The sequence below is a fragment of the Podarcis gaigeae genome (assembly GCF_964106915.1).
Source record: "Podarcis gaigeae genome assembly, chromosome: 16".
Classification (NCBI taxonomy): domain Eukaryota; kingdom Metazoa; phylum Chordata; class Lepidosauria; order Squamata; family Lacertidae; genus Podarcis; species Podarcis gaigeae.
In genome coordinates this window covers 16727954-16743707 of record NC_139693.1, presented here as the reverse complement: position 1 = coordinate 16743707, position 15754 = coordinate 16727954, and the positions used below count along the sequence as shown (strand labels likewise).

At 47.3% G+C, this 15754-nt stretch overlaps 1 protein-coding gene across 1 annotated transcript; it reads left to right on the top strand.

Moving 5' to 3' along the window:
* Positions 1-641: 641 nt before the first annotated feature.
* On the top strand, positions 642-15407 carry LOC310833752 (intelectin-like protein). The gene is made up of 8 exons (XM_083716541.1): positions 642-797; positions 1313-1377; positions 2719-2883; positions 3926-4173; positions 12197-12355; positions 12810-12930; positions 14681-14784; positions 15017-15407. Exons 2-8 carry the CDS (start codon positions 1317-1319, stop codon positions 15167-15169), a joined length of 1011 nt encoding a protein of 336 aa, XP_083572667.1. The 5' UTR covers positions 642-797; positions 1313-1316; the 3' UTR covers positions 15170-15407.
* Positions 15408-15754: the final 347 nt, after the last annotated feature.

Genomic DNA, 15754 nt, shown 5'->3' with positions numbered 1-15754 from the left:
TGAATATGCCATTCTAAACCCTGATTTGCCTGTTGAGCATTCAGCAACTTACCCAATGGTTTGTGATTTTAAATGATGGTTAGTGCAATGGTGGCTTGCTGCGAAGGCTAAACTGAACTCTGTGCTTAGCCGGTACAGTGGTACCTCGGGTTACATATGCTTCAGGTTACAGACTCCACTAACCCAGAAACAGTACCTCGGGTTAAGAACTTTGCTTCGGGATGAGAACAGAAATCGTGCTCCGGCGGTGCAGCGGCAGCGGGAGGCCCCATTAGCTAAAGTGGTGCTTCAGGTTTCAAAACAGTTTCAGGTTAAGAACGGACCTCCGGAACGAATTAAGCACTTAACCAGAAGTACCACTGTACTTGTGAATTGAACACATGTAGCCCTCCCAGTACAAACTATTGTGTAAATTGAGACTTTTTATCTAGATTGGAAGTGTGTGTGTGTATCCCTTGAAGAATAAAGGTGTGATCCTATACTTCCTTGCCTGGGAATAAATTCCATTGAGCTCAGTGGACATGCATAGCCTTGCCCTGTAAGTGAATTAATCTCTCTGCAATCTTTTCAGTGCCCTCCTGGTCACTGTGTGTCCTTATGTCAACAAACCTCTGGCCACTGACCACTGTGAGCTGTTTGCCCTGGTTTGCTCACTAAGGTCCATTTCATTGTTAATGAAGACGAGAAGAGGACTGAACCAGTCTGGTCAGAGGACTGGGCCTTTCTTCTTGTCTGAGCTGCTGCCTCTGCAGTGTCTTGTGGTAAACAACTGGAGGAAGCTGTGATCTTGAAGTCAGGTGAGCTGAAAAGTCCCCCTTCCCCTACCATTTATGCCACGTAAAATAAGGCAGAAGTTTTTTTGGCTTCAGGTCCCAAAATGGATGCCCACCTTTCAAGCAGAGAATGAGGAGCCTAGAGTGTGAGGGGTCGCTCAATTCTTCATGAAGGGTCAGACGAAACAACCACAGCCTACTACCCACAATGAATGTGTGTGTGTAAGTGAGAGAAAGCGAGCAAGATAGCACATCTTTATTTAGTCTTGCAGCCCCCTGCCAATCCATGTGGGGCATCTCCAGGTACTTGTGGGTCTGGTTCAGTGCAAACAGCCTGAGGGCGGCTTCCCTTTACCCTCCTCAATGATCTGCATTTCCATCAGTTGGTTTCCCTCCGATTTGCCAAAGATCCAGCCTTCACTCAATTGCAATTTAGCTCTGCTTCCTTCCAAATCTCTCTCTCTCTTTCTGTTTGAGTGCATGATGAGTTCTGGAGCGGAGTGATTCTGAAATAATGAACCTTTGGTCTTTCACTTTAGGAAGATGAAGCAACTTGTGATTATTCTGCTGTGTGCGTTTGTGTTTCCAGAAGGCCAACGGTGTGGTAAGCATGTGGGTCCCTTGGTGAAATAATAGCCAGCAATAGGCGAATGAGCTTCAAAAAATCAGGCCAAGTTCAAATTGTTTCTATTAGTGTGGCAGTCCCCTATACTTCGGAACTTCCTGCCTATTGACATCAGGAAAGTGCCTTCACTATATTCCTTTTGGTACCTGCTAAAAACATTTTTGTTTAGAGAAGGCTACCCAGATATTTAGAAAGTTGATGGGAGTTTTAATCTGTTTTTGGCCTATTGTTATTTTAACTTTTTGAAAGTCTTGAATTGTTAATTTTTCTTATTGATAATTTTATTGGGTTGGATTTTTTTGTAAACCACCCAGGTTTTGTTTTTTTATAATCAAGCAATGTATAAATTTGTATAAATGCAGTGCTTTTTTCCCTTTTCAATTAATGTCTGTGTTTGTGTTGTTGTTTTTAAAAAACCACTTTGGTGTTTGCCACCCTTTGGGAGCAAAAGCAGATTAGGCATTTAGGAGTTACCGTATTTTTCGCTCTATAAGACGCACCAGACCATAAGACGCACCTAGTTTTTGGAGGAGGAAAACTAGAAAAAAAATATTCTGAATCCCAGAAGCCAGAACAGCAAGAGGGATTGCTACGCAGCGAAAGCAGCAATCCTTCTTGCTGTTCTGGCTTCTGGGATAGCTGCGCAGCCTGCATTTGCTCCATAAAACACACACACATTTCCCCTTACTTTTTAGGAGGGAAAAAGTGAGTCTTATAGAGCAAAAAATATGGTAAATAAAATCATGTGTTCTGATCACCTGGCTCCAACCAGCAGCTGGGAAATCACATTTTTGTCCCAGTTCAGGTTTCTGAACCATCTTCAAAGGCAGCCCCATGCTAAGTGCATTACAGCAGTCTATCCTGGATATCCTAGTGCATGGATAACTGTGTCAAGATCCTTCTTCTCCAGAAAGGAGAACTGTGTAGAATCTGCATAAAAGTGTAGATGCAACCATACTCTCCCTCTCTCTTTCTCCTCCCACCCTTTCTACTTTGTTTAAAAAGCAAGTGTTCTGGTTCCACTTTGTGTGACCCTTCTTATTTTATTGCATCTGCACCCCACCTTCTTCTCCAATGAGTTTTAAGGAGGCAAGCATGGTTCTCCCCTCCCTCATTTAATCCCCACAACCACCCTGCAAGGCAGAGAGACAGTCACGCCCAGCAAGCATTATGATGGCCGAGTGGGGATTTGAACCCTGGTCTCTCCCAGGTCCTAGCAGTCCAAAGCTCTAACCGCTAAACCACCACTGGTTTAGCTCGCTTGTGGGTTTCTGACCCACTAGTTGAAGACCAGGGCCCTGACGAATCTATTCTGTACAGAGAGCAATGGCTGTGTCACTTCCTTGAAGCGAGACATCCTCAAGCTGATGGTCAAGTGGGAAGATGCGACCTGTCTCCAGAACCATCAAGGTCTGCCCCCGAACCTCCTTCAGTCTCTGCCCCGAAGCTGCATGGAAATCAAAACAGCACTGGAAGGAGCCACAGGTGGGTGAGTCAGGAAAGGGGCATGTTTGGTCCAGAACTTTCAGGGGGCGCGATGGGCTGAATGCAATGGCCACAAGGTAAGTTCTGCATGTCTCTTGCCCATGTGACCATTATGGCGGGGCCTTGAGCTGGCTGTTGTGGACAGGAATCAAAGTGATTCCAAACTATGTGGGGATGGTTCTTGTCGGTGAAATTCTACTCAGTATTGATCCAGAGTAGATTCCAATGCATAGTTAGCTGAGCAAACATGTTGCAGGATTCCCCAAAAATAGACCAGAGGCAATTAATATTTTATCCATCAGAGCTTTACTGAAGACAAATGAAATCTAGTTGCAGCAGACTTAAACTTAAGAAGTCTAAACCTTAACACTAAGCATACTATGTGCAGAACACCAAACCAGAAGGAAGAGGGATAGAAAGAGAAACCCAGGCTCCTTCTGTCCTTACTATTATAGTCAGCACGACCTTGGCAGAAGAGATAAGAGAACTAGTTTAAACCAGCTGTACTCAGCTTCTCTGAAGGAATCACCCAAACAACATTAACCTTCTACTTGTTTCTTTCACACAAAGAAGCTTCCAGAACCCTCTTCAGTTAATTAGATACACATCAGATCAATACTTTCTGCACTAAGAAATGCAAACTAACATAACAGGTTTGTGCCCCACATATGGTGAAACTGAGAACAGCAAATACAGGCACCCCTCCTCTTTAGCGGCTGAAATTCCGCAAGTCAAATGTGTGCAGATTGGGGGGGGGGGTGTTATTGTGTAAGAAATATCCATCTCTAACCACTGCTGCCGCTGCCTATATTATTACAATATTGTATATCTTATTCGTGAATGAGAGGGCTATTGATGGCTATCAGCCATGATGGCTGTGCTCGTGTCTCCACAGTTGGAGACTACTGGAGAGGGCTCTTGCGCTCGGATCCTGCTCGCTGGCTTCCCACAGGCATCTGTTTGGCCGCTGTGATAACAGGATGCTGGACTGGATGGGCCTGATCAGGCAGGGCTCTCCTGATATCCTGGTTTCCTCTTGCAGATGGGTTGTATGACTTGGCCACTGAAGATGGCGAGGTTTACCAAACCTTCTGCGACATGACCACGAATGGAGGCAGTTGGACACTGGTGGCCAGTATCCACGAGAACAACATTTATGGGAAATGCACCCAGGGAGACCGCTGGTCTAGCCAGCAGGGCAATGACGCCAAATGGCCTAATGGAGAAGGCAACTGGTCCAACAACGCCACCTTTGGGTCAGCAAAGGGCTGCACAAGCGATGATTACAAGGTCAGCTTTGCTTTCCGTACTGCACATGATGGGTTTTCTTGATTAGGAAGCGTAGGCAACATAGGTTGTGTTTGAATATAAATCCTAAACCAGGGTTTAGCACCAAACGAGTGTAAGTCTTGGGCTTTTGCACTCTTCCTTGATTTCACCTTTCCCACAATGCGGTTGGAACCATTTGCTTCCGTTTTCCAGCTAACTAGTTTGTCATTTCGCCCCCCAAGGTGCGACAAACTGTGGTTAGTTTAAACTGGGAACGGAGTAGAAATATGGGTCTGCATTTTGAAGTGAACTGACCTCATCAGCTGGGCTTGGACTTACATGTGGTTTAGAAGACAGCTAACAAAAATGCAGACACAATGTGTATTTTGCGTGGCCAGGTGGAGACCCCCCCTCGACCCCCGGGAGGAATAATGATTCATGACAACGTGTTATGGGATTAAAATTGGCCACAACTTTATTAAATTTTCAGATGTAGGGAGACCTTGGCTTAGGCATTGGGCGTTTATCCCTCCCCATCCAGGGATCTGGGGAACATCAGGGTTATCCAAACTGTGTGGGGATTGGGCTGGCTCTGGAGAACGTTTGTTCAAGCAGAGAGGCCGCCCCCCAATTTGCTGCAATGCAGGGGAGAGCACTGACAACAAAATGGTGTATGGCCAGTGACTCCCTTCCACACAACCCCTTTAACAGGGAACCCTGGGATCGCTGCCGCGGGGGTTGGGGGGATTGGGTCACTGCTTCATGCCCCCCTGCCCATTTAGGGAAGAGAGACTAAAGGATTCCACCCAAGGCCTGAAACTGCCAAAGTTGTGACGTTTTTGCTACAGGGAAGGTGAAACCTGCCAATGCAGGGAAATTCCTTCCCGGTCCTTCAACAGCAACCATCAACGACCGCAGCAGCGCCCGCATACCTGTAAAGAAGAGGTTAACCTGCAAAAGGAAGGTATAAACTGAGGGAGGGCAGGGTGGGAGAAGCTCTGGAGCAGACGGAGGACTTCCAGGTAAGTTCCACCCTCTATTGTGTGTGCAGGGTGGTCCTAACCCTACCTGGTCAACTCCCCTGGCAACACCTCCCCAGCTGGGATTGGCTAACCGCCCGAGGTTAGGTGGGAACCTCCAGGTATCCAGCTTGGGGAGGCGAAGTCAGGCTGAACTGCTGGGGATCATGTAGGATGAGGTGGCTGATCATATGGAACTCACCCGGCACCTTTTTTGGGACGATACCTAGGGGTGATACTATGAGATTAGGAAAAGGAGGCTCTGGGAAGAAACAGCAGCATGGCTGAAAGAGAGATGGGTGAGGGGGCTAGGGAAAGAAGAGGGCTACCTGCGGGTATTGCTTCTATTTGGCTATGATCCATAATTGCCTGAGGGTGCTCCGGCCTCTCTTTTTTCCTGGGGCGTACCTGTACCTGAGCCTCGAGAGCCTCAAAAAGGCTTCTTCCCTAGAAAACATTGGATGGTGGGGTGCGATCCGCTGCAGCGTTCACACTCATGAGCAAATCGACATTTCTCTCTATAACAGGCACCGTCATTATACTCCCAGCACGATTTTCTGGGGACCTTGGGCTGGGATTTCGACTGCTTTTTGTTGTCAGGCCTTTTCTCAATATATGGGGTGACCAATTCTGACCACAAATCATTATCCTGTACATCCCACCTGGCTGTGTGGTACACGGTTGCCTTCTCTCTAAAGGCCTCATCATACTCAAGCGCCGCTGCCTCCCCAGCTATAGCCTCAGCTTTTAGTATAATAAGCTGGTATTTGGCAAGGTGCCAACCTCTGTCTGGGTAGGCGGCACTTACTATCCCTATGTAGGTGGAAAATGCAGTAAGCCAGTTGTGGAAGTTGCGCTCAACCAACACTTTCTTGTCTTTTTTCTGCTGTTTAGCAGGTTTGGCCTTTAGGCTAATTGATGAGGCAGGGGATAACAAGGAGAATAGGTCCACAAACTTACCATTAAGGATGCGTTCCCTTATCTTTTTACACAGGCGAATGCCTGGGGGCTGGTCGGCCCACTTAAAGTTTGACTTCCTTATGCGGCCTCTGGAGTCAATGCCCTCCTCTCCACATGGCGCAGTAGCGCCATTGGCGCGCCTATGCTTCCTAGTGCGGCGACGCCATACCCAATGTGGCAGCCCTGGGGCATGCGGGCCCGTGACCCAATACCCCTTGATGTTTCCTTCCCGCTCACTGTCAGATGAACTAGACCTACCTGTCAAGCTTGAAGATGTGGAAGACTCCCTTCTGTACTTGTGCTCCCTTTTCCTGGATCTGCGATGCTTCCTTCCACGATGACGCGAGCTGCAGGGCTCAGGGCTCTTGTACCTATCGGAGGAGCTGGAGTGGGGGGACCTACCTCTGTGCCCTGAGGATGCGGTTGATGAGCAGGACCTGTGTTCTAGGGTACAGTGGTGTGGAGAACTGTCACTGCGCCCTCTATTGCGGCGGTGAGGTGACTCAGGGCTCCTTCCATGCAATTCCAGCCTCTCCAGGCGTCGCTTCAGCCTTGCAGTGGTCCTGTCCCTCCTGTCCCCGTGCTCAGAGCGTGAAGAACTATCACTATCGGATGAGCGGGCTGGGGAAGAGCTCACCTGACGTTTGCATTTTGCAGCTGACCTCCTGTCTGCATGGCTTGTGGAGGCTAGCGGGCTTTCGGACCTTGATGACCCCCTCACTGCAGCTGCCCTCTTCCTGGGTGCGGCTCGCCCAGGTGTGGGATGCTTGTCCCCAGATGGGTGTGCCCTCCTCCGGCCCACTACCTGCACCTGTGCTGACTTACTGGGCGCATCCCTTATAGTGCCCCTTCTTGTGCAGGGAGGAGAAACTAATTGACGCTTAGGTGGCATGGTGGAAAGCTAACAGGGTAGTATCTAAAGGTAGAAATCTATAGACTGAATGAGGACTGAAGGTGTTAGTGATTCAGAACAAATATACTGAAATGCTGACGCTTGATACTGCGGGAAAGCTAAGGGTGAAAGGGTGAGTCAAGAGCTGAGCCACAGCAGGTGTCGCTAGAGTAAGCTGTAAGATAAACCCAGCAAAAACAGTTAAGGTTCGCTGTATAATATCGCCCGAAGTCAACGGGCTATATCCTCTAGCTGGTGGATAACCAGGCCCAACACTGGCTGCAAATCTCAGCAGCGATAATGATAATAGTAATAATAATAATAATAATAATAATAATAATAATAATAATAAAGGGCATGCATCATTCATTCATTCATTTACTATTTTACTTTATTTTAATATATATTTATTTATTTTTATCAGCCTCCTAAAAATGGCTGCCGCCACTCTCAAGATGGCCGCCGCCAGCGGCCACCCCTAACATGGCCGCCGCCATGTGACCACCCCTAGCATGGCCGCCGCCATGTGACCACCCCTAACATGGCCACTGCCATGTGTACCGCGGACACCTACCGCGGGGGCCGCCGAGTAAGCGCGGGGAACGGGCAGGGCTGCGCTAATGCGGGAATCGGCAAAAAGCCCTCTCCCCCCCGGGGAGAAAGGGGAAGGCAGCAGGAAGCGGCATAGTCCCCCCCCCACGACCACCACGAGCACGGGAAGAGGCGCAAGACCACCCCATCGCCCCCCTGCAAGGGCCGCCAGCCAGCAGGGGAAAGGGAAGGCCACAGGAAGCAGCCCCTCAAAGATGGCCTAAAGGCGAGCACGGGGGGAAGAGAGTCGAGCGGAGCGCCAGAAAATAGATCACTCCTGAACAGCAAAATAACACGACAAGAGATTGAACAAGCCATTCAGAACATGAAATTGGGCAAATCTCCAGGGCCAGATGGCCTGACCTCCAAGTATTATAAGACATTAAAAGATTATTTGATACAACCATTGATGGAGGTCAGCAACGAAATTATGGAGGGAAAGAAGGCGCCGGAATCGTGGAAGGAAGCTTTCATCACATTGATACCAAAATCGGAAATTGAGAAGACACAACTCAAGAACTATCGTCCCATCTCCCTTTTAAATGTGGATTACAAAATATTCGCAGATATTTTGGCAAGCAGACTTAAAAGAGTTTTAAATGAAGTAATTCATAAAGATCAGGCAGGCTTTCTCCCAGGTAGACATATGTTTGCCAACACAAGGAATATCATTGACATTTTGGAACTTTTGCAAACAAACATAAACACAAAAGCAGTGTTAATTTTTATAGATGCGGAGAAGGCCTTTGATAATATCTCTTGGAAATTTATGAAGGGAAATTTAAAAGAAATGGGAGTGGGACGGGGTTTTGAGAATGGGATTGATGCAATATACTCAGAACAGAAGACAAAATTGATAGTTAACAATGTGGTTACAGAAGAGTTTAAAATTGAAAAAGGTACACGACAAGGCTGCCCGATTTCCCCTCTGTTATTTATTTCGGTTCTGGAGGTGCTCTTGAATAGGATTAGAGGGGACCGGTTGGTGCAAGGGATTCAGGTCGGAGCAAAACAATATAAACTTAAAGCTTTTGCAGATGACCTAGTCTTGACTTTGCAGGAGCCAGAATCTAGTACAAAAAGAGTATTACAATTGATTCAAGACTTTGGTCGGGTGGCGGGATTCAAACTAAATAAACAGAAAACCAAGGTGTTGGGGAAAAACTTGACAGATACAGAGTCAGAACGGTTTCAGAGAGAAACAGAACTAACTGTGGTTAAAAAAGTAAAGTACCTAGGGGTAAACATAACAGCAAAAAATCTGAGTCTATTTAAGGATAATTATGAAAAATGTTGGTCTGAAATTAAGAGAGACTTGGACAGTTGGTCAAAATTGAAGCTTTATTTGTTAGGCCGAATTGCTGCTATTAAGATGAATGTATTGCCAAAGATGTTGTTTTTGTTTCAAACATTGCAAATTGTGGACAAGACGGAGTGTTTCTGGAAGTGGCAGAGAGATATCTCTAAATTTGTCTGGCAGGGCAAAAAGCCCAGAATTAAGTTTAAGATATTAACTGATGCGAAAGAAAGAGGGGGCTTCGCCCTGCCAGACTTAAAATTGTACTATGAAGCCGCAGCTTTCTGCTGGCTAAAAGACTGGCTACTTCTTGAGGACACTGATGTGTTGGATTTGGAAGGTTTTAACAATGCTTTTGGCTGGCATGCATACTTATGGTATGACAAAGTTAAGATCAATAAGGCCTTTAAGAACCATATTGTCAGGAAAGTAGTATTTAATGTCTGGACAAAATACAAAGACTTACTGGAAAACAAAACTCCGAGGTGGCTGTCCCCTCTGGAAGCCAAGGCCCGAAAAAGACCCAATATGGAGGCCAAATGGCCAAAATATTGGGAAATATTAGAAAAAGACGGTGACAATTGGAAATTGCAGAGTTTGGAGAAAATGGAGGGTAAAGTGCGAGACTGGTTACATTACGCCCAGATTAAAGAAGTTTTTAAAAATGATAAAAAACTAGGGTTCCAGGTGGAGAAATCGAAGTTGGAGACAGAACTGTTAGAACCAAAGACTAAGGTACTATCAAGAATGTATAACTTGCTGTTAAAATGGAACACACAAGACGAAATGGTTAAATCTGCTATGATAAAGTGGGCACAGGATATTGGGCATAACATTATGTTTGAGGACTGGGAAAGGTTGTGGACCACTGGGCTGAACTTCACTGCATGTAATGCTTTGAAGGAAAATGTAATGAAAATGATATACAGATGGTACATGACCCCAGTTAAACTTGCCAAAATACACCATTCGTCTGATAATAAATGTTGGAAATGTAAAGAAAATGAAGGAACATTCTTTCACCTCTGGTGGACTTGCCCTAAAGTGAAGGCCTTCTGGGAAATGATATATAATGAGTTGAAAAAGGTATTTAAGTCTACCTTCACTAAGAAACCAGAGGCCTTCCTCCTGGGTATTGTCGGCCAGAGGGTGTTAAAGAAGGACCGAACATTTTTTATGTATGCGACAGCAGCAGCAAGGATACTCATTGCCAAGAATTGAAAGACTCAAGATCTACCCACACTGGAAGAATGACAGATGCAGCTGATAGACTATATGCAACTGGCAGAGATGACCGGCAGAATCCGAGACCTGGGAGAAGAAAGGATGGAAGAAGATTGGAAGAAATTTAAAACTTATTTACAAAAATATTGTAATTTGATTGAATGTTAAGAAGGATGCTTGATCATAAATAATTGGCCACCACTAAACTAGATTGGAATTAGATGATAAGTGAGATTAAGGAAAAGACAAACCCTTTGGGAGAACTATTAGATTATTGTCAGGGGTTCAGAAGGAGAGACACAGGAGGGGGAGCAAATGGAGAGTGAGGAGGAGGAGTACGAGGGGGGCGCAGGCAGTGACAGTGGCCAGAGTTATTCCACAAGCCTCTCTAGCGAATCGGAGGACTCACAGAAGGGAGCGCTGGTGGCCAGAGCGAAGGGGGGTCCAGGGGGGAAGCCCCAGGAGGAAGGGGCCAGCAGGGAGTCCCTGAGCAGCAGCTGGAGATCAGGACCAGCGTCTCCACCAGAGCGCAGTGGGGAGGGGGAGTCCCAGGAGTCGGGACCAGTGTCCTCACCACCAGAGGGAGGAGAGGAGTCAGGTTTGGCAACACCCACATCAGGAAGCGGGGAAACGGTCAGAAGGAAAGTCACCGGCTGGGCGCGCGCGCCAAGTTCAAATGTACAGGAGCGCGGCACAGCGGGGAGCCCGGGAAGGGAGCCAGGTCCTAAAGCCCGCCGGAGGGAAGGGCAAGACTCAGGAGGCTCAGCGTCAGAGGAGTCCAGGAAGGAGGGAACCCCAGAGGGCAGAAGGACCCAGCGCAGGAAAGAGCAGCGCAAGAGGTGGAGCCGGGCTAGAATCTTAAACTGGTGTGGGTGGAGCAGTGAGTCAGAGGGGACTTAGCCGGTCTAGCGTCGAGACGTGGGCCTGCACGCCCAGAGCTTGGAAATGGAAACTAAACTTTAATAAAGACTTTTGTATATAACATCCACTGGGCGTTGGTCCTCTGTGAGCTGGGACCTAGCGGCAGTCCTGACAATTATATTTAAACGAGTGGATATAAGATTGTAAACAAGATGATAATTTGCTTGAAAAAACTTTTTAACAATGTAAGTGGGAGCAGGAGACGTGAGGAAGTCCAAACAAGTTATGAAATTTTGTGTATGATATAAGCAATGTTGTTTGTTATTTATGCTTTTTTCTTATAAAAATCTTAATAAATATTTATATATAAAAAAAAGAGAGTCGAGCGGAGCGCCAGTGAAAGCGGGAATGGCCTCTGAGCCCGCCACCCCTCCAAGGGGGCAGGCACGCCGCCGTAGCTACCCTGCCCCCCGGGGCTGCAAAACTGCCCTGTTAGAAAGGGGGAGACCAGAAGAGTCTCTCTCCGCAGCCGCCACCCTCCCCATGCCGAAAAAACGGGCACAGGAAAAGGAGGAGGGTCTGAGATCATGCAACCTGCCGGCGGGAAAATAGCGCCCATTGTAACTTCAGCAAAGAAGCCAAGGCTCCAACACGCTGCTGGAGAAGTGAGGCCATGAGTGGAGAATAAGGATGGGGTGGTGGAAGGTATAGGGTCCCTGGTCTTACCTCCGGCAAGGATGCGGTCCAGCGATGTCCGCTATCCAGAAGCTCTGCCGCCGACTGAGGAATCCCAGGTAAGTTCCACCCTCTATTGTGTGTGCAGGGTGGTCCTAACCCTACCTGGTCAACTCCCCTGGCAACACCTTCCCAGCTGGGATTGGCTAACTGTCCGAGGTTAGGTGGGAACCTCCAGGTATCCAGCTTGGGGAGGCGAAGCCAGGCTGAACTGCCAGGTCGTGTAGGATCAGGGGGCTGCGTGCAACCCGCAAAAGGCACTCCCCATTTGAGGTGGGGAACCGTCATTATGGGGAAAGTAATACAAAAATGAAAGCAAAAGTTGTCAAGGATGCTGCAAAGCAAGTCCCATGAAGAGTGAGACTGAGGACCAGATAAATCTGGTGGGCCACATTTGGCTCCTGGGCCGAAAGGTTCTTACCCCCAGCATACAAGATTTTACTCTCAGACTTTTTTGCTTTTCAGAACCCTGGCTACTATGATCTTGAAGCTCGGGATTTGGCAATTTGGCATGTCCCAAACAACACCCCCATGAAGGAATGGATGGATGCCGCCATCTTGAGGTACCACACTGAAAATGGATTCTTGGCTGAAGAAGGAGGCAACCTTCTCAGGCTCTACCAGGTAAGCATGGCTGCCTGGTGACTCAATATTTGGGCATTGATAGCTGTGACTAGTTTGGAGTACCTGGTGCCCTCTCAATGTTTTGCTCAGCCCCCATGCAGCACGGCCATTTTGGATGACTCCCTGCAATTGCATTGTCATTTTGTTTTTAATTGGGATATCTAATCACATGTTATATCTGTTTTGGACCAAGTTAAAGGCCAGCATAAGACAAGTGTGATCCTTTTGTTTTTATCTTCTCACATTTGTTATTATTAAATTATTGCATTTATATCCCACCTTTTTCTCCAAGGTGTTCATGGTTCTTCCCCATCTAATTTAATCCCCCAAAGAACCCTGTGAGGTAGGTAAGGCTGAGAGGCAGCAACTGGCCCAGCATCACTTTTTTAGAGGCCAGCATATATGTTCTCAGACAGGCCTTTCTCAGCTCTTTTGGCATTTCTTCTCCTTCCAGAAATACCCAGTGACATATGGGATTGGCACCTGCCCAGATAACAACGGCCCAGCAGTTCCTGTCATCTATGATACTGGCAATGTGCAGCAGACGTCTTTCTTCTACTCCCCAAATGCTCGGTGTAAGTTTTAGTTCCGTGAAGCTAGTGCTCAGTGTCAGTGCAAAAAAACTCTCATGGAGTTGCTTGGATGGCTTTGGTGGGGAAGCTAAAGCCTACCAAAGTATCCAGCCCAAGACCTGAAACTTGATTTTGAAGTAGGGTTGCAAGGTCAGGAGCATCCCAGACCCTGAGATTTCAGGGCCCAATCCTGAGAATTAAGAATAGGCTCTGGTGATGTCATGGGGTGAACTTTATTCTTTTTGTCTGCTCCCTCCCAACACTGAGTCCTGGAGATGGAGGTTAATTGGGAGAGAGGAGGAGGGAGCAGAGGAGGGCAAATTCCCACTCCACTGAGAGTCTATGCAATAATTTGCATCTGGCTCCTGCCAGGCTGAAGCTTGCAAGCTGCATTCTTTATTATTATTACAGTGGTACCTCGGGTTAGGGACACAGGTGGCGCTGTGGGTTAAAGCCTCAGCGCCTAGGACTTACCGATCGAAAGGTCGGAGGTTCGAATCCCTGCGGCGGGGTGCGCTCCCGCTGCTCGGTCCCAGCGCCTGCCAACCTAGCAGTTCGAAAGCACCTCCGGGTGCAAGTAGATAAATAGGGACCGCTTACCAGCGGGAAGGTAAACGGCGTTTCCGTGTGCGGCTCTGGCTCGCCAGAGCAGCAATGTCACGCTGGCCACGTGACCCGGAAGTGTCTCCGGACAGCGCTGGCCCCTGGCCTCTTGAGTGAGATGGGCGCACAACCCCAGAGTCTGTCAAGACTGGCCCGTACGGGCAGGGGTACCTTTACCTTTACCTTTTTACCTCGGGTTACATACACTTCAGGTTATATACGCTTCAGGTTACAGACTCCGCTAACCCAGAAATAGTACCTCAGGTTAAGAACTTTGCTTCAGGATGAGAACAGAAATTGTGCGGCGGCAGCGGGGGGCCCCATTAGCTAAAGTGATGCTTCAGGTTAAGAACAGTTTCAGGTTAAGAACGGGCCTCCAGAACGAATTAAGCACTTAACCCGAGGTATCACTGTATTATTATTATTATTATTATTATTATTTATTGGCATTCATGCCCACCTGGAGCTTCAATACCCCCTGCCCCACCTGGAGGCAGCCAGACAAACCTGGAGACTTCAGGCCAGCCTAGGAGGTCTGGCAACCCTGTTCTGAATAAAAGAAAGAATGAGTGAACCCACTCATCATTCTGAACTTGAATTTTAGCTGTTCAGCATATAAAATGATGGGACTCTCCCAATTTTTTTCACCACTTTCGGGAGATGTTTCTTGATTCATTAGCCAAAATAAGGCAACTGCCTCAGTGGCAGGTGTGGTGGTATCCCCCTGAGCTTCCCTCCTGAGTGCCCTGTTGCTTCCCCTATGTTGGGGACAGACCATTGTGTCTTCTTCACCCTCCACAACTGCCTGAAAGTTAGCTGCCCTCAGATCCACTGTTGCGAGTGCTAAAGTAAGACGCAGCTCCCATTCCAGAAGGTTGATAGGCTGATACTCTATACAGAAGAGTATAGGCTGATACTCTTTCTTTTTTAAAAACTGGAGATGCCAAGCACTGAACCTGGGGCCTTTTGCACTCCAAGCAGCTGCTCTGCACCTTGGTATGCGGCCTCAGCTGAGCTGTGAGTACTGTGTTCAAATTAACAGCTAGCAGCTGCCAAGCTCTTGGGATAGAGGACAGTCTATATGCTGCATACTCCATAATATCCCTCTCCCCCCCGCCCCCCCCCCCCGCCTCTGATTTTGTTTTTCCAGCAAAGATTGAACCTGGCTTCATTCAGTTCCGGGTGTTTAATAACGAGAAAGCCGCCATGGCTCTGTGTGCTGGGGTTAAAGTCACAGGATGCGATACAGAATACGTGAGTGGCTTCTTCAATTGCCAGCGTTGCATATCCTGGTCGCAACGCCCAGGCCGGCCCAACCATTAGCCCTGCTGAGGCAGCCACCTCAAGCAGCAGGCTGGGGGTGGCTGGGTGGAGGGCAGCAGATCCAATAATCCAGGCAGCAAAATGTACTGTGCCGGGCTGGCCCCTCATTTTTTTTAGATTGTGCAATCAAAATTCTGGCTTATACTTCTTTCTTTTCTTCCAGACCTGCGTTGGTGGCGGAGGGTATTTTCCTGAAGGAGCTCCGAGGCAGTGTGGCGACTATACTGCCTTTGATTGGAATGGCTATGGCGCACACAGTGGCTTTAGTGTCTCCAAAGAGTTACTGGAATCCGCCATGCTCCTTTTCTATCACTAAGGTGAGGAAGGAGATCAAAGTAAACATGACAATCTGTATGCAATTTGGCATGATTTTATTTTTTTTCCAAGTAACAAGGCATGTAATAGAGAAGTCCCACTACTCCCTGGTTCACATAGTTTGGCTTTCACAACCCTTTATTTCTTGATGGGCACTATCTGAACCCTGTAATAAATAAAAAAGAATGGAATTATATTTTTTGATGTGACAATAATATTAAAAAATGGGTGAATCTTAACTTGCCTGTTTTCTCCCCTAATTAGCTGTATGATGCATATCAGGTGATCCAAATGATCACCTGTTTTTTCTGTTTTATTTTCTGTATGTTCAAAATTTAATTGAAAGAACTATTTTTATAAGAAAAATAAGGTGAGGAAGGCTGTTAGGTGAGGAAGGCTGTAGAAGCCCATAATGTGTTTGAAAGAATATTGATTTTGACCTCATTCACAGAGGTCAAAGTTATTCCCAGTGGGATAATCTGTTACTCCTAAAATTTGGGATGAATGTTTTTACCGCTCTCAAGCAGTTTCAGCATTTGGTTTGATTGGAAGTTAGTTGGATAAGATAAAGAGTCATTTATAAGTC

Coding starts and splice junctions, on each gene's coding strand:
- LOC310833752 (XM_083716541.1), top strand. CDS start 1,317: ATGAAGCAACTTGTGATTATTCTGCTGTGTGCGTTTGTGTTTCCAGAA. Junction 1,378..2,718: donor TCCAGAAGGCCAACGGTGTG/GTAAGCATGTGG, acceptor TATTCTGTACAG/AGAGCAATGGCTGTGTCACT. Junction 14,785..15,016: donor CAGGATGCGATACAGAATAC/GTGAGTGGCTTC, acceptor CTTTTCTTCCAG/ACCTGCGTTGGTGGCGGAGG.